Raw genomic sequence first — 27742 nt, forward strand, 5'->3', positions numbered from 1 at the left:
TAATGTTTACCTCAGGCAAAATTCAGGATTTATTTAAGTACTCAGAATCAAATAGTTCTGATTTATCCTCTGAATGTGAGTTAACTTCTGATAATTAGGACTTTTACTGATCAAGACACTGACTCTTCGTCCATTATGTTTAAGGTGAACATTTATGTTTTTTATTGTGTGAGGACTTCAAGATGCTAAGCATGTGAAAGATAAATATGTTAAACAAATTGATTTGAATTGTAAACCCTCTACAAAGTCTCTGGAGGTTTTTTCCTGTCCCAGAGGCTATTTTTGAGATAATTTCTAATGGTCTAAGCCTTGAACTGTTTTTACACCTTCTAACGGATATCTCCATTGCCCACAGCCATTGTAGAACTTTGGAAATCAATTCCTAAAGTAGATGCAGCAATTTCTATATATGCTAAATGTGCAATTCCTTTAGAAGATAGCACATCTTTCAGAGACTCAATGGACATAAAATTAGAATCTTTTCACAGAAAGGGATTTCAACAAGCAGGTTTTATGTTTCAACTAGCAGTGGGCATTGCTTGTTTAGCTGTAGCAGCTACTCTCTGGTGTGACTCCTTATTGGACCGAATTTCTGAGGAATCTTCTGTTGAAGATATTCAGGATTGTAAAAACGTTTTTAAGAAAGGCCAGTTCCTTTATTTGTGATGTGGTGGAGGACATCATCCACATCAACTTTAAAAATATGATCCTTGCTGTTTTGAACAGAAGGGCTTTGTTTTGGACTGCAGACATGGTCTTCAAGAGTTGTCTTTTAGGTTTTATTTTCAGGAAAATATTTGAATTATTCTGGGGCTAGATGCTATACCTTTCTGTCCCAGGATGAAAATTCTAAAGGGAAAGAACAGGCCTGTCATACATTTTCTTACCATTCGTTAATCAAGGGGCCAAAAATCATCATCTTCCTCCTCTTAAAAGTCTGAGTCTTCCAGAACTTTGTGGAAAACGAGTTCTAACTGGAACAAGTCTAAGCAGAACAAGAAGCCCTCTTCCGCTTCTAAAACGGTATGAAGGTGCGGACCCTGACCCAGCTTCTGAGGTCAGATTTAAAATATTTTCAGAAGGTTTGGTCTAAGACAGTTCATTTCAGTTGTGTCTTAAACATAATGTCCCAGGTTTATAGAATAGGTTTCAGATCAAGGCCTCCTCAGGAAAGTTGTATTTAGTCTTATGTCCTGAAGACCCCAGAAAATGCAACTGCTTTCTCCCAAAGTGTTCACAATTTGGAACTTATAGGTGCCATTGTCACAGTGTTGCATTCAGAATGGGGTCAAGGCATTTTATTTAAACCTTTTTATTGTTCCAAAGAAGGAAGAAACTTTCAGACTCATCTTGTAATTAAAACTTGGAGTCCCTACTTTTAAAATGCAAACCATTTACACCATTTTATGTCTTATTCAACAGGGCCATTGTTTATCCACAATAGGATGCATATCTTCATATCCCTATTCACAAGGATCATCATTAGTTCCTCAAATGTCCATTTCAAGATCAGCATCACTTTGTTGCTCTGCCATTTGGTCTGGCCACAACTCCCAGCATTTTTATAAAGGTTTTTGGAGCTTTGCTGTTGGTGATAAGAGCTCAGGGTATTTCAGTAGCTCCTTTTACCTGAATTACATTTTTGATTTAGACTCCCATCTTTACCTTTGACAATATCTCATACCAACAAACTTCTGTTGTTTCTTCTCAGGCATGTTTAGAAAATCAATGTTCCCAACAGTTCTCTGGTTCCACAAACCAGAGTGTCGTTTCTGGGGGTAATAAATTACTCCTTTTCCTATCTCTCACAGACCAACATAGATCCAAATTACAAAAGGCTTGTGCAAAACTTCAACTGACATCTTGTCCATCAGTAGCTCAGTGCAAGGAGGTAGTGAGATTGATGGTATCAGACCCTTATGGACTCTAACCACCTTATGAAAGAAAACATAATTTATGCTTATCTGATTAATTCCTTACTTTCATGGTGGTGAGAGTCTATGAGACCTGCCCAGTTTTTACAGGTTCAGTTGGCAGCATTTCTAGTTTGCACCTCTTTACCCAGGTTTGTGCTTTCCTGCCTTTCTGGGTTTTTTATCCTTTTCTTGGCTATATGTTAGTCTGAAGTGTACACAGAGGTGGGATGGATTAAAAGCTATTGGGGCTCCATGTATTATAAGGCGAGCGGACATACAGACAGCGGTTCTTGTCCTTACTATGCCCATATGTATCATTACACACTCAAGTGAATGTGTAATGTCTGTCCCTTTTTCTCGTGCAACCAATCACTTGAGAGAAGGGTCTGTCATTCACCCCAAGCGAACAAGTTTGGGTGATTTTTCTTTGTACATGGAGACTGTGGTATGTTTGGTATCTTTGCCTCCTGCTAGATGTTAGGAGTTGAATCCCAGACATAATGGCTTGTAAACTCTCACCACCATGAATTGATCAGGTAAGCATAAATTATGTTTTTGTCTCTTTAAGGAAGGCTTACATGGTAAATCAGTTGTGTTTTAGCCTAATTTAATCTCATAATTTTACCTGTTTAAAATACCTGATTTTTTTCAAGAAACTTTTTTTTTCTCACCTTGCAGTTTAACATTAATTTCACTTGCAGTGCTTTTTCTGTTTCTATATTTTTAAAGCATAAAAACATCTTCAAGTATAGTTACTCTATTAGAAGATTTCATTTTTAAGTATTTTATACATTGTTTTGCTCTTTTATTCTGAATGCATTTGTTTAGAATGGGTAGTTATTTTACAAAAGAAGGTAACAATGAATCTATTTTTTACTGTTCCATAGAACATTTTGTTAGGCCAGTTTATTATTCTCTACTTGATTTACTTAAAGTGTAATCTTTTGTAGTAGTTCATATTTTGTCAATTATTCTGAACTTAATTTTAGCACCAACTAATAAAATAATGAGCTTTGGAACACAAGGACTGGAGCTTCTGATCTTTCCAAGGTGCTTTAAATTCATTTCATAGAGTTGTTACATCAACTTGAAATCTTTTATTTGATAATTATGTAGTAGATAAGTTAAATTCAGGGATTTACTTATTTGCCAGATGTGCTTCTCATACATTGATGTCTTCTCAGTATTTAATTGTGCTCTTTATGACATTTTTAAATGAAGTGGACATTTTCCACTTGCACTCCAACTCTTCTAAATAGCCTTCACTAATTACAATTCTGTGTATTTTAATGAAGTGTTTCAAGAGAAACCCTGAGGATCCGAAAGAGATCAGATTATAGCCTGAACAAGATGAATGCACCCATCTTGACAAACACTACGCTGAATGTAATAAGACTTGTTGGTAAGTAAGGTTTCCTGATTAATTATCTCTTGAAGCGATTCATGTTAATTTATGCCAGACAGCTATGAAATGTTCTCACAGTAAAGGTTACAAACAAGTGATGTAAAATTTATTTCTGTGTCATTCATAATTGAATTAGAATTTTTAAATTAAAGCTTAATTGTATCTTTATCTTCAATATTACTCTGAAAAAAACATTATAATTAAAGCAAGAGGGCATTATTTATTCAAAAATAAATGTTTTCAAAGTATTTAAAAATGTTATTTTTAGCACCTATGCATTGTTTTGTAATCTAGGGAGAATCCGTTTTAAAAAAGCTTCTTGAAGGTTGCTTATCTTATCTCCTTTGCTGTGGCAAATACAAGACAGAGATAAGTGAGCTCCTGCAGTGATAAACCAATGACTATGCAGCATTTAAGTGGGTCACAGTTCTGAGTGCTGCAGAATGCACTCCAACCCTTCTGGGCCAGATGAAAAACTGCCATTTTCAGAAGTAAATTGCACGAAGAGTAGACATAAGAAATAATGAAAGTGAAATGCATGTTTACTTCACTGTAAATGTTGTATTAAATATTTTGGACTAGATTACAAGAGGAGCGCTATTTAGAGCAAACACCAGTAGTCGTCAACTTTTAATATGGGCAGGTTAGCGCGGGCATATTATACGTTGAAAGTAAATTTTTTGCATGCAAACGAAACCTGATCCGTGCATGCTAACTTCTGGACTTCGGATATCATGGCCATGTTAACACTTAGCCCAACACTGGGTTAGACCTACAGTACTAAACCCAAAGGTAGTTATTTTACATTCTTATTTTCTTCACATAGAAGAAATTGTTATTTGTCTTTTCAAATATATATTTTATTTACTATATATCTGAATATTAAAAAATATATATATATGAAAAAATTAAAAAGATGGAAAATAGTATATTACTATCCAGCACTAGCTCATAATGTCCATACCACAAAAACTGGCACAAATAGGTGTGCAGACTACAACTGCTAATTTAATGATTTCCTAATTATCAGAAGACAAATAATAGCAACGTCACATAAAAAACAGGAACCTAGCAATATTGCAATAAGAGCTCAAATGAAACTGGATGGACTGGGAAAGCAATTCCCAAATATTTCATAGTTATCAAATTCAATGAAGCAGTGGCACCAGTTGGAAAAGGTTATACCAGTATGCTATTCAAATAGCTGGTGTTACAGAAAAGTCCCTTTTAATTGTTGGTCTTACACAAGAACAAGTTCTTCTCAGACATACAACTTCTGTGACGTTCACCATATGAGGTAAACTAAAATCAATGCCTATTCTGAGACGAGTTAGACAGTGTACTCAGTCATAGGAGTTAAAGCCAAAGATATACTGCTTCGATCCACTCCTGCACCTCCATTCACTGTGCATCCCATAAGCTTGTACACACATACTGATCCTTGCTAGGAAGGCAAAAAATACTACCGCTTCGGCGTACTGTCGCACCACAAACACCGCGGCTTAACACTGTCAGCGTTCAGGTGTAATCCAGGAACCTAGATTATCTTTTTAAAAAAAACTTTAAAGGGACATTAACACTTTGAGATGGTAATATAAAATGATAAATCATATATATAAACCTCTGTAATATACTATTATTGTTATAATTATTTATTTTGTCCCCTTTTCCTGTAATTGAATTCTAAAATGGTGAGCTTTTCAGTTCCTGTTAGAAATGGAAATGCAGAACACTGATATATTCCACACAGCCATTGTCTGCACACTCTAGTGACCTATTTATAACTGTCTCTAATTGGCCACAGTAGAGAAGGTAACCTAAGTTACAACATGGCAGCCCCCATTGTTTTATAGACAATAAAATGTTACATTTATTTTGTCAATATTTAACAACTAATGCAACTTTAAAATATACATCTACATGTTATTCTCAGACTAATCTTTTCTTTGAATGCTTCATTCTATCTAGCATTTGTTTAGTGTTTAATGTCCTTTATTCCTAGCTTTAAAACAGAGAGCATCTTTATTTTTTGCCATGTGATCCATATTAACTAAAAATGTAAATTTTGTTTTGTACATGTTATAATAAAACATAACGCTTTGTAACTGGAATTTTACAGATTTTTTTTCTCTTTTTTTTGTGAACACATTTGAATAACCTGGGCAGTTCCCTTCCGTGTTTTGTATATGTGTAGGGTGATTACATATGCCTGTGCACCCTTCCCTTGTTCCCAGTTTGTTTGGATTTGAAAGCTTGCATTGTGTGGCTCTTTTAGGGTCCCAGGTATTGGAAAGGACCTTGACGAGGTACCTGGGCTTGTCCCATTTGGCCGGATGCGGTAACTAACCTTTCCATTTTTGCTTTTAAATCTTAGCTGAGAGCTTGTAAGTGAGTACTGGGTTTTCTCTGTGTGTTGTATTCATTTGTTTTGTAATTTTCCCTATGGTTCTTGCACCCAGACCTGACTGGGGTTAACTGCCTGTGACTCTGGGGACAGCACAGCTTCCTGTGAGTGCCAGTGGCACCCAGGGCTGAGCATGTTGCATGGTCATGGGATGTGTACCCGGTCCGGTATGAGAGTGCATGTCCCATTTGGCCAGATGCAGTAACTAACCTTTCCATTTTTGCTTTTAAATCTTAGCTGAGAGCTTGTAAGTGAGTGCTGGGTTTTCTCTGTGTGTTCAGCTAAGAATAAAAGCAAAACTGGAAGAGTTAGTTACTGCATTTGGCCAAATGGTACAAGCTCAGGTACCACGTCAAGGTCTCTTCGTAGCACTTGAGTCCCTAATACAGCCACACAACTGCAGCCACACACACAAATGTGAGCTAGTAAACAAACTAGGAACAAGTCAGGGTTCACAGACTTATGTAATCACCAAAGGGCACAAGCAAATTAAGGACAGAGGACTGCACATCCAGACCGGACCGGGTACACATCCCATGACCCATAAACAGGCTCAGCTTTGGTTGCTATTGCACTCACATAAAGCTGCACTACCTACAGAGTCACAGGCAGTTAACCCCGGGCCTGCCTGGGTGCAGGTCCAAATGGTGAATTACAGAAACAGACACTGTTACACACACATAAAAAGTCCAGCACTCGCTCACAAGCTCTCAGCTAAGAATAAAAGCAAAACTGGAAGAGTTAGTTACCACATTTGGCCAAATGGGACAAGCTCAGGTACCACATCAAGGTCTCTTCCTAGCACCTGAGTCCCTAATACAGCCACACAACCGCAGCCACACACACAAGTAAACAAACTAGGAACAAGTCAGGGTTCAAAGACTTATGTAATCACCAATGGGCACAAGCAAATTAATTTGCTTGCGCCCATTGGTGATTACATAAGTCTGTGAACCCTGTGTGTATATATATATATATATATATATATATATATATATACTGTGTGTGTGTGTATATATATATATATATATATATACTGTGTGTGTGTGTGTGTGTATATATATATATATATATATATACTGTGTGTGTGTGTATGTATATATATATATATATATACTGTGTGTGTGTGTGTATATATATATATATATATATATATATATATATATATATATAACAATAATAAAAATGATCTCTAATATTTACTTATAATAATGTCATTTTATTCATTTTTTTAAGGAAAATATATGCAGATGATGACGATTTTGAAGCCAATTGCCTTTGATGTCATTCACTGCATGTCCCAGCTGTTTGATTACTACTTATATGCCGTGTACACCTTTTTTGGCCGTAACGATGCAGTAAGTAGGAATGGCCTTGGTTTTAGTTTTCCAAATGACACAGCGTGCTTAATTTGTCATGCATTTGATATAATGTACAAGCTACACTTTTGTTTGTAAATTATTTATAGATTATAACAGTTTATTAAAGGGACATGACACCCAACATTTTTTGTCTGTGATTCAGACAGAACATACCATTTTAGGAAAGTTTCCAATTTACTTCTATTATCAAATTTGCTTTGTTTCTATGGTATTCTTTGTTGAAGAGATACCCAGGTAGGTGTCTGGAGCCCTACATAGCAGGAAAAAGTGCTGCCATCTAGTGTTTTTGCTGATGGAAAACATTCTTGCTGCTGACATATAGTGCTTCAGACATGTGGGCGCTCCTGAGCTTACGTCTGCTTTTCAACAAGAGATACCAAGAGAACAAAGAAAATTTGATAATATAAGTACATTAAAAAGTTGTTTAAAATTGCATGTTCTATCTGAATTCTATTCATGTCCCTTTAACTTATATATAAAGAAAATGTTGACTAAAAGTTGGAAACAGGACATAGAAGTGCAGAAAGAAACGACTCAGCCATGTTAGTTCTATTATTGCGCTGCAAAGGGGCTAAAACATAAAGTAAACGTCAGCTCCAGAGCAGCAAACAGAACTGGTGAGCCAGTGATAAGAGGCAAATACCAGCTAGCTCCCAGAAGCTCATGGCACTTGCAGTATATGCTTTAAACAAAGGATACCAAGAGAACAAAATACATTTGATAATAAAAGTGGATGTAAAAGTCTTAAAATATAATGCTCTGTCTGAATCATGAAAGTTTAGTTTTGTCTGTCCGTTCCCTTTAATATTAATGAAAAATGCACTCAGGAATATGTAACAATGTTATATTGACTCTTGTTGGCGCATTTATTTGTTTATTATACATATTTTGCTTTGTTTTTTTAATAATTAAGTTGTATAAATTTGCTTTGAATTTGTTTCTCTTTCTGGTTAGTTGATTTCAATAATTATTTATTGAGAAATTCCATTCCAGCACTGTTTGATTGTTTCCATGCATGACGTGTATTTGCTTTATCTAATTATTTTCACAGATCTAATTTGCATTCATTATTTTTCAGTATGAAACCACAGGTCTAGGTCTGAGTAGCAGTCGGCTAAGAACGACTCTGAACAGAATCCAGGAGAGTTTAATCGACCTGGTAAGAAATGTCACTTTTTGGAACTGAAACACGATTTAAGGAATGAACAGGATTTTGATTAAAAAATGAAAGGGACATGAAACCCAACATTTTTTTTTCTAATTTTTCCGATAGAGAATACAATTTTAAAATGTTTTACAATTTACTTATTTTATCGAATTTGCTTTGTTCTCATGTTATTCTTTGTTGAAAAGATGCTTAAGTAGGTAGCGTGCACATGCCCGAAGCACTACATGGCAGGAAATAGTTCTGCCATCTATTGCTCTTGCTAATGTATTACATCGTTGCAAAACTGCAGCAGAAACGTGCACGTTTCTGAGCTTGCAGTCCTGCTTTTCAACAAAGGATAACAAGAAAACAAAGACAATGTTATAATAGAAGTATATTGGAAATCAGTTTTATGTCCCTTTTATCAGATTTATTAACTTTCCCTTTCTGATTTTTCTAGATGTGTGTGTCTTCTTCTTGGTTTTGTTGTGCAATGATATGGGACATTGTACTCAAAACATTTCTATCTAGCAGTTTTATTAATTTCAGTTATTTGTAGAGCAGCGATTCTGCAGCGCTATAAACATAGGTAGCATTAATATGTGACAAATGTGTAGAGGGCCCGAAATCAGCACTCATCAAGGTGATCTACAAAACAGCTGGGCTCGTCTTTAGGGAGCACTTGAAACTTTGAAAACTAGGGGAGATTTTTGTATAGCGAGGCAGAGAGTTCCACAAAATAGGGGCCAATCTAGAGAGGTCCTGTAGGTGGGAATGTAAGGAGGTAACAAGAGAGAAGGAGGTCATGAGCAGAGTGAAGGGGATGGGAGGGAAAGTGTCTGGAGACGAGGTCAGGTCTGACATATAGAGGGGAGCTGTGTTATTGAGGGCCTTGTATGTCAGAATCAGGATTTTGTGTTTTAGTCTGGAGGCTGGAGGAAGTTAAATTATTAAACTTCTAAACTGAAACTAGTAGCTAATACTTTTTATGAAATGTTTAGGTATAATTCCCTTTAAAGACCGGTAGCTCTGTAAATTACATCATTGTTCTTTGAGGGTTTTTTCTGAAGGAAAACCTCTTAATTTTATATAATCATGCTATTTATTGTGATGTACACTAGTTCTTGCTCTGAATGTATTAAAGGGACATTTTATTTACGATGGGCCTCAAGTACTCAGCTGCTGACAGACAAAAGGGCAGCTGTATGTCCGCTGCCCATATGTGCTATTGCACAAGCACTTGTTTGTGCTGCATCGCTTTCTGCTTGTGCTTGACCAATTGTGCGAAAGCAGGACCTGTCAATCACCCTGAACTAATGTTCTTATATTGCGGAAAGCATCCTGCCCCGCAAAGGGCTCCATAGCAGAATTTGTTGCTTTGTACATGGAGCCCTAAATAATAAAATCAATTCTTTACTTTGAGAAAGAAAAAGATGAAATAGATCTGGTTATTTCTTCATTTAAAACTAAGATTTCAGTATCCTTTTCCCCCTGCAGTGGGGGGGTCTCCGTCTGGGGTGAATGACAACCCCTGCTCTTGTGGGATTAGTTGCACAAGAGCAGTGAGTGGGGATGCACAAAAAAAATAATGAGCATTAATAATTGTGGATGGTGAATGCATCCTTGCTCACCCCGATTGAGAGCGGTCATGTTCTATGTCTGGTAATATTGTGCATGCACTAGTTATTACATGGGGCCTTAGTGCTGAGTCTGACAGCGGCGTATCTTCCCCACTGGAGCAGGACAAGAGATCCAGTAAATATTTTGTAGGTTTTTTTTTTTTTTCTGCAAGCAAAACATTCATAACTGTTCACTTGCACTAGTTTTTTTTAAAGGATTTTTAAGTTTCAATGTGGTAGATTGAACTAATTTTTAAAGGGACTTAAAAATGCGACAAAGAAAGAAAAGTACTTTCTATAAAATAATGCATTATATGGCATATTACTAAACAAACTGATATTGGCTTAACACATTTTCTTTCATGATGCAGACATAGCACTATATGGCAGCAGTTTTGCAACAATGTTATATATTAGAAAGAGCGCTAGATGGCAGCACCATTTCCTGTCATGTAGTGCTTCAAGCATGTGCAAATTTGAATAATATAAGTAACTTGGAAACTTATTTAAAATTATATTTCTTCTGTTATGTGTGATCAGTCCACGGGTCATCATTACTTCTGGGATATAACTCCTCCCCAACAGGAAATGCAAGAGGATTCACCCAGCAGAGCTGCATATAGCTCCTCCCCTCTACGTCACTCCCAGTCATTCTCTTGCACCCAACGACTAGATAGGATGTGTGAGAGGACTATGGTGATTATACTTAGTTTTTATAACTTCAATCAAAAGTTTATTTTACAATAGCACCGGAGCGTGTTATTACCTCTCTGGCAGAGTTTGAAGAAGAATCTACCAGAGTTTTTTACTATGATTTTAACCGGAGTAGTTAAGATCATATTGCTGTTTCTCGGCCATCTGAGGGAGGTAAAAGCTTCAGATCAGGGGACAGCGGGCAGATGAATCTGCATTGAGGTATGTAGCAGTTTTTATTTTCTGAATGGAATTGATGAGAAAATCCTGCCATACCGTTATAATGACATGTATGTATACTCTACACTTCAGTATTCTGGGGATGGTATTTCACTGGAATTACTCTGTTAAAAGTACATTAAACCTTTTAATAGGTATTTATTATGTTAAACGTTTTTGCTGGAATGTAGAATCGTTTGCATTTTCTGAGGTACTGAGTGAATAAATGTTTGGGCATTATTTTTCCACTTGGCAGTTGCTTGTTTTAATTGTGACAGTTTCGTTTCTCTCTCACTGCTGTGTGTGAGGGGGAGGGGCCGTTTTTGGCGCTCTTTGCTACGCATCAAAAATTTCCAGTCAGTTACTCTTGTATTTCCTGCATGATCCGGTTCATCTCTAACAGAACTCAGGGGTCTTCAAACTTCTTTGGAGGGAGGTAGATTCTCTCAGCAGAGCTGTGAGACTTATATATTGACTGTGATTAAAAACGTTGCTCTGTAATTTTTATGTTTCAAATTTAATTATTGTTACTTTACTAATGGGAACAAACCTTTGCTAAAAGTTGTGTTGTTTTCAAGGATTGATGCTATAACTGTTTTTCAGTTCATTATTTCAACTGTCATTTAATCGTTTAGTGCTTCTTTGAGGCACAGTACGTTTTTGTTAAATAAGATTGTAACCAAGTTGCAAGTTTATTGCTAGTGTGTTAAACATGTCTGATTCAGAGGAAGATACCTGTGTCATTTGTTCCAATGCCAAGGTGGAGCCCAATAGAAATTTATGTACTAACTGTATTGATGCTACTTTAAATAAAAGCCAATCTGTACAAATTGAACAAATTTCACCAAACAGCGAGGGGAGAGTTATGCCGACTAACTCGCCTCACGTGTCAGTACCTGCATCTCCCGCCCGGGAGGTGCGTGATATTGTGGCGCCTAGTACATCTGGGCGGCCATTACAGATAACATTACAAGATATGGCTACTGTTATGACTGAAGTTTTGGCTAAATTACCAGAACTAAGAGGCAAGCGTGATCACTCTGGGGTGAGAACAGAGTGCGCTGATAATACTAGGGCCATGTCTGATACTGCGTCACAGCTTGCAGAGCATGAGGACGGAGAGCTTCATTCTGTGGGTGACGGTTCTGATCCAAACAGATTGGATTCAGATATTTCAAATTTTAAATTTAAATTGGAGAACCTCCGTGTATTACTAGGGGAGGTTTTAGCGGCTCTTAATGATTGTAACACTGTTGCAATACCAGAGAAATTGTGTAGGTTGGATAAATACTTTGCGGTACCGGCGAGTACTGACGTTTTTCCTATACCTAAGAGACTAACTGAAATTGTTACTAAGGAGTGGGATAGACCCGGTGTGCCGTTCTCACCCCCTCCAATATTTAGAAAGATGTTTCCAATAGACGCCACCACACGGGACTTATGGCAAACGGTACCTAAGGTGGAGGGAGCAGTTTCTACTTTAGCTAAGCGTACCACTATCCCGGTGGAGGATAGCTGTGCTTTTTCAGATCCAATGGATAAAAAATTAGAGGGTTACCTTAAGAAAATGTTTGTTCAACAAGGTTTTATATTGCAACCCCTTGCATGCATCGCGCCGATTACGGCTGCGGCAGCATTTTGGATTGAGTCTCTGGAAGAGAACCTTAGTTCAGCTACGCTGGACGACATTACGGACAGGCTTAGAGTCCTTAAACTAGCTAATTCATTCATTTCGGAGGCCGTAGTACATTTAACCAAACTTACGGCTAAGAACTCAGGATTCGCCATTCAGGCACGTAGGGCGCTGTGGCTAAAATCCTGGTCAGCTGATGTAACTTCTAAGTCCAAATTACTTAATATACCTTTCAAGGGGCAAACTTTATTTGGGCCCGGTTTGAAAGAAATTATCGCTGACATTACAGGAGGTAAGGGCCACGCCCTGCCTCAAGACAAAGCCAAAGCTAAGGCTAGACAGTCTAATTTTCGTCCCTTTCGGAATTTCAAAGCAGGAGCAGCACCAACTTCCACTGCACCAAAACAGGAAGGAGCTGTTGCTCGTTACAGACAAGGCTGGAAACCTAACCAGTCCTGGAACAAGGGCAAGCAGGCCAGGAAACCTGCTGCTGCCCCAAAGACAGCATGAATCGAGGGCCCCCGATCCGGGACCGGATCTAGTGGGGGGCAGACTCTCTCTCTTCGCCCAGGCTTGGGCAAGAGATGTTCAGGATCCCTGGGCGCTAGAGATCATATCTCAGGGATACCTTCTAGACTTCAAATTCTCTCCCCCAAGAGGGAGATTTCATCTGTCAAGGTTGTCAACAAACCAGATAAAGAAAGAAGCGTTTCTACGCTGTGTACAAGATCTGTTATTAATGGGAGTGATCCATCCGGTTCCGCGGTCGGAACAAGGACAAGGGTTTTACTCAAACCTGTTTGTGGTTCCCAAAAAAGAGGGAACTTTCAGGCCAATCTTGGATTTAAAGATCCTAAACAAATTCCTAAGAGTTCCATCGTTCAAAATGGAAACTATTCGGACAATCTTACCCATGATCCAAAAGGGTCAGTACATGACCACAGTGGATTTAAAGGATGCTTACCTTCACATACCGATTCACAAAGATCATTACCGGTATCTAAGGTTTGCCTTCTTAGACAGGCATTACCAGTTTGTAGCTCTTCCATTCGGATTGGCTACGGCTCCAAGAATCTTCACAAAGGTTCTGGGTGCCCTTCTGGCGGTACTAAGACCGCGAGGAATTTCGGTAGCTCCGTACCTAGACAACATTCTGATACAAGCTTCAAGCTTTCAAACTGCCAAGTCTCATACAGAGTTAGTTCTGGCATTTCTAAGGTCGCATGGATGGAAAGTGAACGAAAAGAAGAGTTCTCTCTTTCCTCTCACAAGAGTTCCATTCTTGGGGACTCTTATAGATTCTGTAGAAATGAAGATTTATCTGACAGAAGACAGATTAACAAAGCTTCTAAATGCATGCCGTGTCCTTCATTCCATTCAACTCCCGTCAGTAGCTCAATGCATGGAGGTGATCGGCTTAATGGTAGCAGCAATGGACATAGTACCCTTTGCACGTCTACATCTCAGACCGCTGCAATTGTGCATGCTGAGTCAGTGGAATGGGGATTACTCAGACTTGTCCCCTACTCTGAATCTGGATCAAGAGACCAGAAACTCTCTTCTATGGTGGCTTTCTCGGCCACATCTGTCCAGGGGGATGCCATTCAGCAGGCCGGACTGGACAATTGTAACAACAGACGCCAGCCTACTAGGTTGGGGCGCTGTCTGGAATTCTCTGAAGGCTCAGGGACAATGGAATCAGGAGGAAAGTCTCCTGCCAATAAACATTCTGGAATTGAGAGCAGTTCTCAATGCCCTTCTGGCTTGGCCCCAGTTAAAAACTCGGGGGTTCATCAGGTTTCAGTCGGACAACATCACGACTGTAGCTTACATCAACCATCAAGGAGGGACAAGAAGCTCCCTAGCAATGATGGAAGTATCAAAGATAATTCGCTGGGCAGAGTCTCACTCTTGCCACCTGTCAGCAATCCACATCCCGGGAGTGGAGAACTGGGAGGCGGATTTCTTGAGTCGCCAGACTTTTCATCCGGGGGAGTGGGAACTTCATCCGGAGGTCTTTGCCCAAATACTTCGAAGTTGGGGCAAACCAGAGATAGATCTCATGGCGTCTCGCCAGAACGCCAAACTTCCTCGCTACGGGTCCAGATCCAGGGATCCGGGAGCGGTTCTGATAGATGCTTTGACAGCACCTTGGAACTTCGGGATGGCTTATGTGTTTCCACCCTTCCCGCTGCTTCCTCGATTGATTGCCAAAATCAAACAGGAGAGAGCATCAGTGATTCTAATAGCGCCTGCATGGCCACGCAGGACTTGGTATGCAGATCTAGTGGACATGTCATCCTGTCCGCCTTGGTCTCTACCTCTAAGACAGGACCTTCTGATACAGGGTCCATTCGAACATCAAAATCTAACTTCTCTGAAGCTGACTGCTTGGAAATTGAACGCTTGATTTTATCAAAACGTGGTTTTTCTGAGTCGGTTATTGATACCCTGATACAGGCTAGGAAGCCTGTTACCAGAAGGATTTACCATAAGATATGGCGTAAATACCTATACTGGTGCGAATCCAAAGGTTACTCCTGGAGTAAGGTTAGGATTCCTAGGATATTGTCCTTTCTACAAGAAGGTTTAGAAAAGGGTTTATCGGCTAGCTCATTAAAGGGACAGATCTCAGCTCTGTCCATCTTGTTACACAGGCGTCTGTCAGAAAATCCAGACGTCCAGGCCTTTTGTCAGGCTTTAGCTAGGATCAAGCCTGTGTTTAAAACTGTTGCTCCGCCATGGAGTTTAAACCTTGTTCTTAACGTTCTACAAGGAGTTCCGTTTGAACCCCTTCATTCCATTGATATAAAGTTGTTATCTTGGAAAGTGTTATTTTTAATGGCTATTTCTTCGGCTCGGAGAGTCTCTGAGTTATCAGCTTTACATTGTGATTCTCCTTATTTGATTTTTCATTCAGATAAGGTAGTTCTGCGTACAAAACCTGGGTTCTTACCTAAGGTAGTCACTAACAGGAACATCAATCAAGAGATCGTGGTGCCTTCCCTGTGCCCGAATCCTTCTTCAAAGAAGGAACGTCTTCTACACAATCTGGATGTAGTTCGTGCCCTCAAGTTCTACTTGCAGGCAACTAAGGATTTTCGACAAACGTCTTCCCTGTTTGTCGTGTACTCTGGTCAGAGGAGAGGTCATAAGGCTTCGGCTACCTCTCTCTCCTTCTGGCTTCGTAGCATAATTCGTTTAGCCTATGAGACTGCTGGACAGCAGCCTCCTGAAAGAATTACAGCTCATTCTACTAGAGCTGTGGCTTCCACTTGGGCCTTTAAGAATGAGGCCTCTGTTGAACAGATTTGCAAGGCTGCAACTTGGTCTTCGCTTCATACTTTTTCCAAATTTTACAAATTTGACACTTTTGCTTCTTCGGAGGCTATTTTTGGGAGAAAGGTTCTTCAGGCAGTGGTTCCTTCTGTATAATGAGCCTGCCTATCCCTCCCGTCATCCGTGTACTTTTGCTTTGGTATTGGTATCCCAGAAGTAATGATGACCCGTGGACTGATCACACATAACAGAAGAAAACATAATTTATGCTTACCTGATAAATTCCTTTCTTCTGTTGTGTGATCAGTCCACGGCCCGCCCTGTTTTTTAAGGCAGGTAAATATCTTTTAAATTATACTCCAGTCACCACTTCACCCTTGGTTTCTCCTTTCTCGTTGATTCTTGGTCGAATGACTGGGAGTGACGTAGAGGGGAGGAGCTATATGCAGCTCTGCTGGGTGAATCCTCTTGCATTTCCTGTTGGGGAGGAGTTATATCCCAGAAGTAATGATGACCCGTGGACTGATCACACAACAGAAGAAAGGAATTTATCAGGTAAGCATAAATTATGTTTTTTTATCTGAATAATGAAAGAAAAAGTTTGGGGTCTGTCAATCTATATTCACATATGCCATAACGTATTATCATTAATACAAAAATGTAAGATTACTTGTAAATTTAAAACAGGATACATAAATTGATTGCATCTTTTGCATAAAATGTGCAATTAAGAAAGTGTTTGATCTATTACATGTAAATCAGCTATAAGAATAGAAAACAAAATTAGTCATTTCTATTTCTTTCATCAGATGGTGAGAGTCCACGAGTCATTGCATAGTGGAATATTCCCCTCCTGACCACTAGTAGGAAGCAAAAGACATTCCAACATATCAGAGCTTTAAATCCCTCCCACTTCCCATGATCCTCAGTCATTTTCTTTTGCCTCCTTGATGAGGAGTGAGGTGAAAGTGAAGTGCAAGATCTATTCATCATTTGAAAGTGGATCCTCTAGCCTGACTGAGGCCTGATTATTTAAGAGAGGCAGACAAGGAATTATCAGACAGGCAGTAAAAGGTCTTTTCTCATTGAAAAAATGTTGCAGGCCTTCCTGGTGAAATGTGGACTTGTCCACCAATGCCCTGGTCTACAGTGAGCTGCTCCTTGTGAATCCACAGCCCTCCCCAGGTTAAATGTGGATTTGTCCACCAATCTCCTGATTTTAGATGATGATACTGATTTAGATCCTTGGCATCATGCTCGCACTGCCTAGACTGGGATCATCTACTGGAAGCAAGTTGCTGAAGCTGAGGTAAGCACAGTGGACAGAGGTGCTCAGAGGTAAGTACCTGCACCTTCATAGCCCATCAGCTTTTAGTATGAACATGTTCACATGCTTCAAATTGTATGGGGACATATATTTATACACCTTATACCATATATACTAGCAGTTTATAGCACAGATTCTCTGTTACTGTAACCCTTTCTAGTTTGTGTTTGCTTTGTAAGGATTCCCAGGTGTGTGTCCCTGCTCAGCTTTGTATTGCTTCAGAGTGTGCACGGGTTATAAAAGTTGAGGTTTTAGTTTGTTCGCCCCCAGATGTTAAGCGCAAACATTTACAAGGATTTAAAGGTGGTCCTTCTTTGGTCTTTAGCTCATCAGGGACTTCCCTTAGGAGCAGCCACTCTGTTACCCATTAATGATAGGGGTGTCTCTGACTCTGAAGATTTTTATTCTGAGGATAGCCTCTCTGAGTCTCAGGATCATGCTGCTGTGACAGAGAATGTGTCCTTTGATTTCAGGCTTAAGCATGTTCATACCTTATTGCAGAAAATTTGAATTGCTTTAAAAGTAGAGGATTGTCCTGCAACCATTCACGCAACATTTTTAGAGGATTGACAATTTTTTTAAGAAGGCTCCTCAGCATCCTTTCCTCTTTTCCTGTGTCTGATTCAGTTTCTGAAACTAAGGAATGACAGAAGCCAGGTGTACTCCTTTTGCTCCATCTACCAAATTTAAATCTATATTTCTTCTCCCTTCTGCTAATACAGAGAATTGAGAAAATGTCCCTAAGGTCGATGCAGCTAATTCCACTTTGGCCAGGCGTACCACTGTTCCTTTGAAGGATAGTTCTTATTGTAAGGATCCATTAGACAGAAAACTTGAAGGTTTTTATTGGCAATCCTTTCAGTTTGCAGGTTTTATGTTTAGACCTGAAATCAGTGTAGCCTGTGTCGCTACCACTGCTGTTTGGTATAATAATCTCTCAGATCTTGTTTCTGAGGAAACTACTCTGGTTTAGATTCAGGATCGTATTATTCTCCTGAGAATAGCAAATTCCTTTATTTGTGATACAGCAGTGGAATTGATTTGTATTAATTCTAAGAAGGCTACATTAGGCAAGTTTTGTGGCTTAAGTCTTGGTCTACTTATGTGGTTTCTAAGTGCATACTGCTTTCTTTCCCTTTACAGGGTGAAACTCTGTGTGACCCTGGACTGCTTGCTATTATTAAGTCCGTCCAGGACCTCTAGCACCAGGATAACACAAACATGCACACTGTAAGACTTCACACCAAAAAAGCCTTAAAGGGACACTGAACCCAAATTTTGTCTTTCGTGATTCAGATAGAGCATGCAATTTTAAGCAACTTTCTAATTTACTCCTATTATCAAATTTTCTTCCTTCTCTTGGTATCTTTATTTGAAATACAAGAATGTAAGTTTAGATGCCGGCCCATTTTTGGTGAATAACATGGGTTATTCTTGCTGATTGGTGGATAAATTCATCCACCAATAAAAAAAAGTGCTGTCCAGAGTACTGAAACAAAAAAACAAGCTTAGATGCCTTCTTTTTCAAATAAAGATAGCAAGTGAACGAATAAAAATTGATAATAGGAGTAAATTAGAAAGCTGCTTAAAATTGCATGCTCTATCTATCTGAATCACGAAAGAAAAAAATTGGGTTCAGTGTCCCTTTAAACATATGTATCCATATTATTGCCACAGTCACTGAGGGTAAGGGAGCTTTATGGCAATCATCTGTGAGGAACTCACAGTTCCTTAGTGATGAGGGAAGTGTGCTGCATCATCATTTGTGCAGAGCGCCATCATTCCAGGATTTCTGCCATTCACATTCGTGGTGTGAATTATTGGGAGGCAGACTCTTCACCCAGGGGAATGGTTTCTGATTTGGGAAGTTTTCAACCAAATTTGGAGTTAGATCTCATGACTTCTTATTTGAATCACAAACTGCTTCAGTGTTGTGCAAGGTCTCAAGACCCTTGGCCGAGCCTTATATATTGCCTAGTTGCCCCTTGCTCATTTTACCTGATTTACATCGTTCGAACAGAATCAATCCTTAGCAATTCTTATTGCTCCAGCGTGGCCTCGCAGGATTTGGTTTGCCAATCTGGTGCAGATGTCCTCGTGCCTGCCTTGGAGGCTTCCTCTAAGAAAGAATCTTCTCCCCCAAAGCCCATTCTTCTGTCAAGATCTCAGAACTCTGAATTTGACAGCATGACAATTGATCATTTAATTCTGTCTCGGAGACATATTGATACCCTGTTACCAGACGTATTTATTATAACATCTTAAAAACCTTTTTTGCATGTTCATCTCTCCAAGGTTACCATTGGAATTCTTTTAGAATTCCTAGAGTTCATCAGTTCCAGCAGGAAGATAGATAAAGTTTTATTAGCCAGTTCAGCTTTTTTTGTTTTGTTTCATAAGAAAATTGCTACATTTCCAGACTTTCAGGCCTTTCTTTAGGTTCTGATGTGAATTAAACCAGTTATTTGTCTAGTTTCTTCTCCTTGGAATCATAATCTGGTTTTGAGGGTTCTTCAAACTCCTTCTTTTAAGCCAATGGGGCCCATTTATCAAACTCCTTATGGCGCTTGAGGGCCCGTGTTTCTGGCGAGCCTTCAGACTCGCCAGAAACACGTTATGGAGCAGCGGTCTAAAGACAGCTGCTCCCTAACCTGTCCGTCTGCTTTGAGGAGGCGGGCAGACAGCGCAGCAATTCAACCCCATCAAATACGATTGACACCCCCCTGCTAGTGGCCGATTGGCCGCAAATCTGCAGGGGGCGGCGTTGCACCAGCAGTTCACAAGAGCTGTTGGTGCAATGCTGAATGCGGAGAGCGTATTGCTCTCCGCATTCAGCGAGGTCTGTCGGACATGATCCGCAATGTCGGATCATGTCCGACAGGCCTTTCATAAATAGGCCCCAATGTGTGGTTTAGACCTTCAGCTTTTATCTTGGAAGGTTACTTTTTCGTCTAGCTATTTCTTCAGCTAGAAGGGTCTCTGAGCTTTCAGCTTTGTCATACAAACCTCCTTTTCTGAGTTTTCATCAGGATAAGGCTGTTCTTCGCACTAGCTATTTTTTTCTACAGATACTATCAATCTGGAAATTGTGGTTTGATCCTTTTTGTCCAGCACCTAAGAATTCTAAGACTCTTCTTTACAACGTGGATGATGTAAGAACTCTCAAATATTATGTGGAGGCCACAAAAGATTTAAGGCATTCCTCTTCTCTTTTTTGTTAATTTTTCCGGGCTTCACAAAGGTCAGAAGGCAGTGGCTGTTACTTTTGCAGCTTGGTTTAAAGCTTTAATTTGAAAGACTTATTTGTCACAGGGAAAACTCCGCCCAAGCTCATTCTACTAGAGCAGTTGCTAGTTCTTGGGCCTTTCGTAAAAAAAGGCTTCTATTGATAAGATTTGTAAGGCAGTTAATTGGTCTTCTTTGCACACTTTTGTTTTCTAAGTTGTATCACTTAAATGGGTATGCTTCTTCTGAGCCTGCTCTTTTAACCCCTTAAGAACCAATGATGGAATTATTCCATCATGAAACAATTGAGCACACTGAAGTTGTGTCCTTAAGGAAAGTTCTGCAGGCCGTAGTGCCTGAATAGTAACATCCTGGCTTCGCTGTTTTCCCTCCTATTCACGGTGGTCTTATGGACTTCATGGATTTGGTATTGATTCCAGGTAATGTCTCGTGGACTCTTACCATCTGATAAAAGAAAATAAAATTTATGTTTACCTGATAAATTAATTTCTTTCACGATGGTGAGGGTACACAAGCCCCACCCTTTCTTTTTGTTCAGGTGGCGGAACTTCTTTACCACGCTTTGTCTTTTCTCTTTTCCTTTTTTCCCTCATCTACTCAGCTATATATATGACTGAGAATCATGGAAAGTGGGAGGAATTTAAAACATTGGCATGTTGGTGTGTGTCATGTCTATTCCTAGTGGTCAGGAGGGGAATTATCCTACAAAAAAAAAAATTCTGTACATTTTATATTTTTTGAATACAACTGTAAAAGAATACATTTAATTTCTTTCATGTAATTGGCAAGAGTCCATGAGCTAGTGACGTATGGGATATACATTCCTACCAGGAGGGGGCAAAGTTTCCCAAACCTCAAAATGCCTATAAATACACTTCCCACCACACCCACAACTCAGTTTTACAAACTTTGCCTCCTATGGAGGTGGTGAAGTACGTTTGTGCTTGATTTTTATGATTTCTTCTATGATAAGTGCTTCTAAGCATTCTGAAGCCCAATTCCTCTCAGAGTACAGTGTTTGTCAGAGGGATGTGAAGAGAGTATTGCCTATTGATTTTATGGTTTTTCTCACGGGAAATCTTTTCAAGGGTTCTCTGTTATCGGTTGTAGGGATTCATCTCCTACCTCCCTTTTCAGATCGACGATATACTCTTATATACCATTACCTCTGCTAATAGTTTTCAGTACTGGTTTGGCTATCTGCTATATGTGGATGGGTGTCTTTTGGTAAGTATGTATCATTGTTTAAGACACTCTCAGCTATGGTTTGGTGCTTTATGTATTAATATAAAGGTTTAAATATATGTATTTTACTTATATTTGCCATGAGTCAGGTCTATGTTTATTTCCCTTTTGCAGTCTTAACAGTTTCATTATAGGAATCATGTTTAGGAAAGTTTATTTAAACTTTTTTCTTACCTGGGGTTTTCAGTCTTTTTCTAAATTCGACTTGTTTTTCAATTTTTTTCGCGGGCAAATCTAGGCTCGCGAGGACGCAAAATGCTGTTATTTGTTCATTCTTGGCGCAAAAATTTTTTGCTGCAAAGTTACGCCTTTGATGGCACAAATTTAGTTATTTCCTGCGTCTTTGTAGACGCTAGTTGTTTGGCTCAAAGTTGCGTTTGTTTTGATGCGAGTTGCGTCATTTCCTGGTGTTGGTTTTGCGCCAAAACATGTTTAAATTCCTTTTGCGTAATGCATCATTCTTGGCGCCAAAATTTTGTTATTTTACCCCTCTCCCTCTATTGCTCACTGTTTTCATAATTTTTGAAAGCTATTATTCCTGGGTTTTTATTTTATTTTTTTGTTTTAAAAAAAAAATAAAGCATACTATCTTGAAACTGTTACATTGTGGAAATTGAGTGTTTTTCTGTTACATTTTGCGAGATGTCTCATTCTGATCCTGACGCTGATGTTACTGTAGAAACTATTATACCCTGAAACACAATTCTAAAAGCTAAGTGTGTTTTTTTTCATTATTAAGCTGTTGTTATTTTCTTCAGCTCAATTATGTGGCATTTGTTTATCATGTTTTCTATATGTAAAATTACATTTACTGTTTTTACTTACTCATTCTCGTTATCCTGATTCCCTCTTGGGACTGTGCTACTATTTCTATGGAAATTGGTACTTATTTTCAGGATTCTTTGGAATTTGAATATAACCTTAGCAGAGCATATTCACATACTGTTTATATTTTTAGCTCAGCTTTATCTGTGTCTGACATTACAGTTATCTCAACTTTTTGTTGAATAATTAGCATAAGCAGTTTCAGATTCTCAAGTATATAACTCTGTTTATTTACTTCTGATGTATTCATTTAATTATGTTTACTATATCTATTATTATGGTTTCAAATATATTTTATTATCTCTATCTTGTTAGGATAATAATTTGTTTGATTTCTGTTATCTCCACTATTTCTGGAGGTTTAGATTTCTTTCTGCCCTACTTTTAGTCCAGTGATGTAGATCAGTTGGTGAATGTCCTGACTACAAACGCTTGTTCTAGATCCAAGGGTCATAGATGCATATCCCGGCAGGGTTAATACAGCCCTTTTTGCCTTTTAAGGTCAATTTATTGTGTACCATTTATTTGGGTAATAGCTACTATTATTTCAGCTGCTGATTTGGTTATCTCCGAGTGCAAGCACTGAAAAGCATTTTTTTGTATCCTTCCTTCTATATAATTACTAGTTATTAAGACTGCATGAAGGTGCGGTTCTCAAACCAGTCCTTCTGGTGGGGAGCAGACTAAATTGTCTTTGGAAACTCAATTTATATTATTCTTAGGGTTTTTGAATAGATTTTTTAGAATGACACCTTCTATGGGAAGATTCTTTCTTTCTTAGTACACTCTGTGAATTTTTTTCAGGGGTGATTATACCAGTTCTTTAGCAGGAACAGGGTATGGGTTTCTATTCAATTCTATTCTTTGTTCCAAAGAAGAAGGGTTTATTCAGTCCAATCTTGGATCTGAAAACATTATATTGTTTTGTAAGAGTCTCAACTTTTAAGTTGGCATCTATAAGGACTATTATGCCTTTTGTTCAGCAAGGTCATTTCATGTCCACACAATTTTACAGGACGTTTATCCTCATATTTTATTTCATTCAGACCACTTTTGGTTTTTGAGATTCTCTTTTTTAGGTAAGCATTGCCAATTTGTTGCTTTTCCTTTTAGTAATTAGATTATCATTGTTTTTTTCAGAGGGCCTCCTTTTGTTTATCCTTCCTGGATTGTAATTCTTATTGGATACAAGTCTTACAGATTGGGGAGCTGTCTGAAGGTCTTTGACAGCACAAGAGGTTTGGAAACCTCAAGAGGCAAGGTTACCAATCGATATTTTAGAACTCCGTGCTATTTTCAGAGCTCTTTCAGGATTAGCCTCTTTTTCGAGAACATTTCATTTTTGATTTCAGACAGGCATTTTCACTACTGTGGCATATGTCAATCGTCAGTAGGGACTCGCAGTGCCTTAGCAATTGAGAAGTATCTTGAATACGTTCTTAGATGGAATTCATCTCCTTTCTATTCTCTACGATTCATATCTCAGGTTTAGACATTTTGGAGGTAGATTATCTCAGCCTTCAGACTTTACGTCCGGGAGAGTGGTATCTTTATACAGATGTGTTTTATCAGTTTCCAGGGTACCTTTTCAGGTCCAGGGATCCTCAGGTGGAGATGGTGGATGCATTAGTAGTGTCTTGGTTTTGCAACCTGGCTACATGTTTCTGCCTCTGTTTTTTTCTTCCAGGGGTGATCTTCAAGGTCATATTGGAACAATTTCTTGGGTTTCTGATAGCATCAACATGGCCTCACAGGTTTGGTATATGGATCTTGTCTGAATGTCTAGTTGCCATCCTTGGCCAGCCCTCTTGTTGCAAGGGCTGTTTTTCCATCTGGATCTCAAATTACTAATTTGTAGATATGGAAATTGATTAGTGTTTAGTCATAGAGGTTTTCTCTGACTCAGTTTTTTCACTATGTTGCAGGCTTATAAGTCTGGAACATGTATTATCAGGTTTGGAAAACCTATATTTCTTCTGTTAAGTGTGATCAGTCCACGGGTCATCATTACTTCTGGGATATTACTCCTCCCCAACAGGAAGTGCAAGAGGATTCACCCAGCAGAGCTGCATATAGCTCCTCCCCTCTACGTCACTCCCAGTCATTCTCTTGCACCCAACGACTAGATAGGATGTGTGAGAGGACTATGGTGATTATACTTAGTTTTATATCTTCAATCAAAAGTTTGTTATTTTAAAATAGCACCGGAGTGTGTTATTATCTCTCTGGCAGAGTTTGAAGAAGAATCTACCAGAGTTTTTGTTATGATTTTAGCCGGAGTAGTTAAGATCATATTGCTGTTTCTCGGCCATCTGAGGAGAGGTAAACTTCAGATCAGGGGACAGCGGGCAGATGAATCTGCATAGAGGTATGTAGCAGTTTTTATTTTCTGACAATGGAATTGATGAGAAAATCCTGCCATACCGATATAATGTCATGTATGTATACTTTACACTTCAGTATTCTGGGGAATGGTACTTCACTAGAATTACACTGTAAGAAATACATAAAGCTGTTTAATAACTAGAGATTATGTTTAACGTTTTTGCTGGAATGTAAAATCGTTTTCATTTACTGAGGTACTGAGTGAATAAATGTTTGGGCACTATTTTTCCACTTGGCAGTTGCTTAATCTGTTTTTCTGACAGTTTCTGTTCTCCCTCACTGCTGTGTGTGAGGGGGAGGGGCCGTTTTTTTGGCGCTTTTACTGCATCAAATATTTCAGTCAGCAACTCATTGTATTCCCTGCATGATCCGGTTCATCTCTACAGAGCTCAGGGGTCTTCAAAACTTATTTTGAGGGAGGTAATTTCTCTCAGCAGAGCTGTGAGAATTATAGTTTGACTGAGATAAAAAACGTTTATTCTGTAATTTGTTTCCTGCTTTCAGAATTTGTTATCTTTGCTAATGGGATTAAACCTTTGCTAAAGTTGTGTTGTTTACAAGGATTGAGGCTATAACTGTTTCAATTTATTAATTTTCAACTGTCATAGATCTTCTGTGCTTCTTAAAGGCACAGTACGTTTTAATATTATTCTAATTGAATTGTATTTCCAAGTTGCAAGTTTATTTGCTAGTGTGTTAAACATGTCTGATTCAGAGGATGATACCTGTGTCATTTGTTGCAATGCCAAAGTGGAGCCCAATAGAAATTTATGTACTAACTGTATTGATGCTACTTTATATAAAAGTCAATCTGTACAAATTGAACAAATTTCACCAAACAACGAGGGGAGAGTTATGCCGACTAACTCGCCTCACGTGTCAGTACCTACATCTCCCGCTCAGAGGGAGGTGCGTGATATTGTAGCGCCGAGTACATCTGGGCGGCCATTACAAATCACATTACAGGATATGGCTACTGTTATGACTGAGGTTTTGGCTAAATTACCAGAACTAAGAGGTAAGCGTGATCACTCTGGGGTGAGAACAGAGTGCGCTGATAATATTAGGGCCATGTCAGACACTGCGTCACAGGTGGCAGAACATGAGGACGGAGAACTTCATTCTGTGGGTGACGGTTCTGATCCAAACAGACTGGATTCAGATATTTCAAATTTTAAATTTAAACTGGAAAACCTCAGTGTATTACTAGGGGAGGTGTTAGCGGCTCTGAATGATTGTAACACAGTTGCAATACCAGAGAAAATGTGTAGGTTGGATAAATATTTTGCGGTACCGACGAGTACTGAGGTTTTTCCTATACCTAAGAGACTTACTGAAATTGTTACTAAGGAGTGGGATAGACCCGGTGTGCCGTTCTCACCCCCTCCGATATTTAGAAAAATGTTTCCAAATAGACGCCACCACAAGGGACTTATGGCAAACGGTCCCTAAGGTGGAGGGAGCAGTTTCTACCTTAGCTAAGCGTACCACTATCCCGGTGGAGGATAGCTGTGCTTTTTCAGATCCAATGGATAAAAAGTTAGAGGGTTACCTTAAGAAAATGTTTGTTCAACAAGGTTTTATATTGCAACCCCTTGCATGCATTGCGCCGATCACGGCTGCAGCGGCATTCTGGATTGAGTCTCTGGAAGAGAACATTGGTTCAGCTACTCTGGACGACATTACGGACAGGCTTAGAGTCCTTAAACTAGCTAATTCATTCATTTCGGAGGCCGTAGTACATCTTACTAAACTTACGGCGAAGAATTCAGGATTCGCCATTCAGGCACGCAGGGCGCTGTGGCTAAAATCCTGGTCAGCTGATGTTACTTCTAAGTCTAAATTGCTTAATATACCTTTCAAAGGGCAGACCTTATTCGGGCCCGGGTTGAAAGAGATTATCGCTGACATTACAGGAGGTAAAGGCCATGCCCTGCCTCAGGACAAAGCCAAAGCCAAGACTAGACAGTCTAATTTTCGTTCCTTTCGTAATTTCAAAGCTGGAGCAGCATCAACTTCCTCTGCACCAAAACAGGAAGGAGCTGTTGCTCGCTACAGACAAGGCTGGAAACCTAACCAGTCCTGGAACAAGGGCAAGCAGACTAGGAAACCTGCTGCTGCCCCTAAGACAGCATGAATTGAGGGCCCCCGATCCGGGATCGGATCTAGTGGGGGGCAGACTTTCTCTCTTCGCCCAGGCTTGGGCAAGAGATGTTCAGGATCCCTGGGCGCTAGAGATAATATCTCAGGGATACCTTCTGGACTTCAAATACTCTCCTCCAAGAGAGAGATTTCATCTGTCAAGATTGTCAACAATCCAGACAAAGAAAGAGGCGTTTCTACGCTGCGTACAAGAGCTCTTGTTAATGGGAGTAATCCATCCAGTTCCACGATCGGAACAGGGACAGGGGTTTTACTCAAATCTGTTTGTGGTTCCCAAAAAAGAGGGAACTTTCAGACCAATCCTGGACTTAAAGATCCTAAACAAATTCCTAAGAGTTCCATCGTTCAAGATGGAGACTATTCGGACAATTTTACCTATGATCCAAGAGGGTCAGTACATGACCACTGTAGATTTAAAAGATACTTACCTTCACATACCGATTCACAAAGATCATTATCGGTACCTAAGGTTTGCCTTCCTAGACAGGCATTACCAGTTTGTGGCTCTTCCATTCGGATTGGCTACAGCTCCAAGAATCTTCACAAAGGTTCTGGGTGCTCTTCTGGCGGTACTAAGACCGCGGGGAATCTCGGTAGCTCCATACCTAGACGACATTCTGATACAAGCTTCAAGCTTTCAAACTGCCAAGTCTCATACAGAGTTAGTGCTGGCATTTCTAAGTTCACATGGATGGAAGGTGAACGAAAAGAAAAGTTCACTCGTTCCACTCACAAGAGTTCCCTTCCTGGGGACTCTTATAGATTCTGTAGAAATGAAGATTTACCTGACAGAGGACAGGCTAACAAGACTTCAAAGTGCTTGCCGCACCCTTCATTCCATTCAACACCCGTCA

General features: G+C 39.3%; 1 protein-coding gene across 1 annotated transcript in view; it reads left to right on the top strand.

Moving 5' to 3' along the window:
* Window positions 1-27742, top strand: part of VPS50 (VPS50 subunit of EARP/GARPII complex) — a 994344-nt gene that overhangs the window by 753558 nt on the left and 213044 nt on the right. Inside the window, exons 20-22 of the mRNA XM_053714049.1 lie at window positions 3212-3318; window positions 6962-7083; window positions 8186-8266. Coding sequence (XP_053570024.1) covers window positions 3212-3318; window positions 6962-7083; window positions 8186-8266 — 310 coding nt within the window. The remainder of the gene's footprint in view (window positions 1-3211; window positions 3319-6961; window positions 7084-8185; window positions 8267-27742) is intronic.

Source organism: Bombina bombina, chromosome 5 (genome assembly GCF_027579735.1).
Source record: "Bombina bombina isolate aBomBom1 chromosome 5, aBomBom1.pri, whole genome shotgun sequence".
Taxonomy (NCBI): domain Eukaryota; kingdom Metazoa; phylum Chordata; class Amphibia; order Anura; family Bombinatoridae; genus Bombina; species Bombina bombina.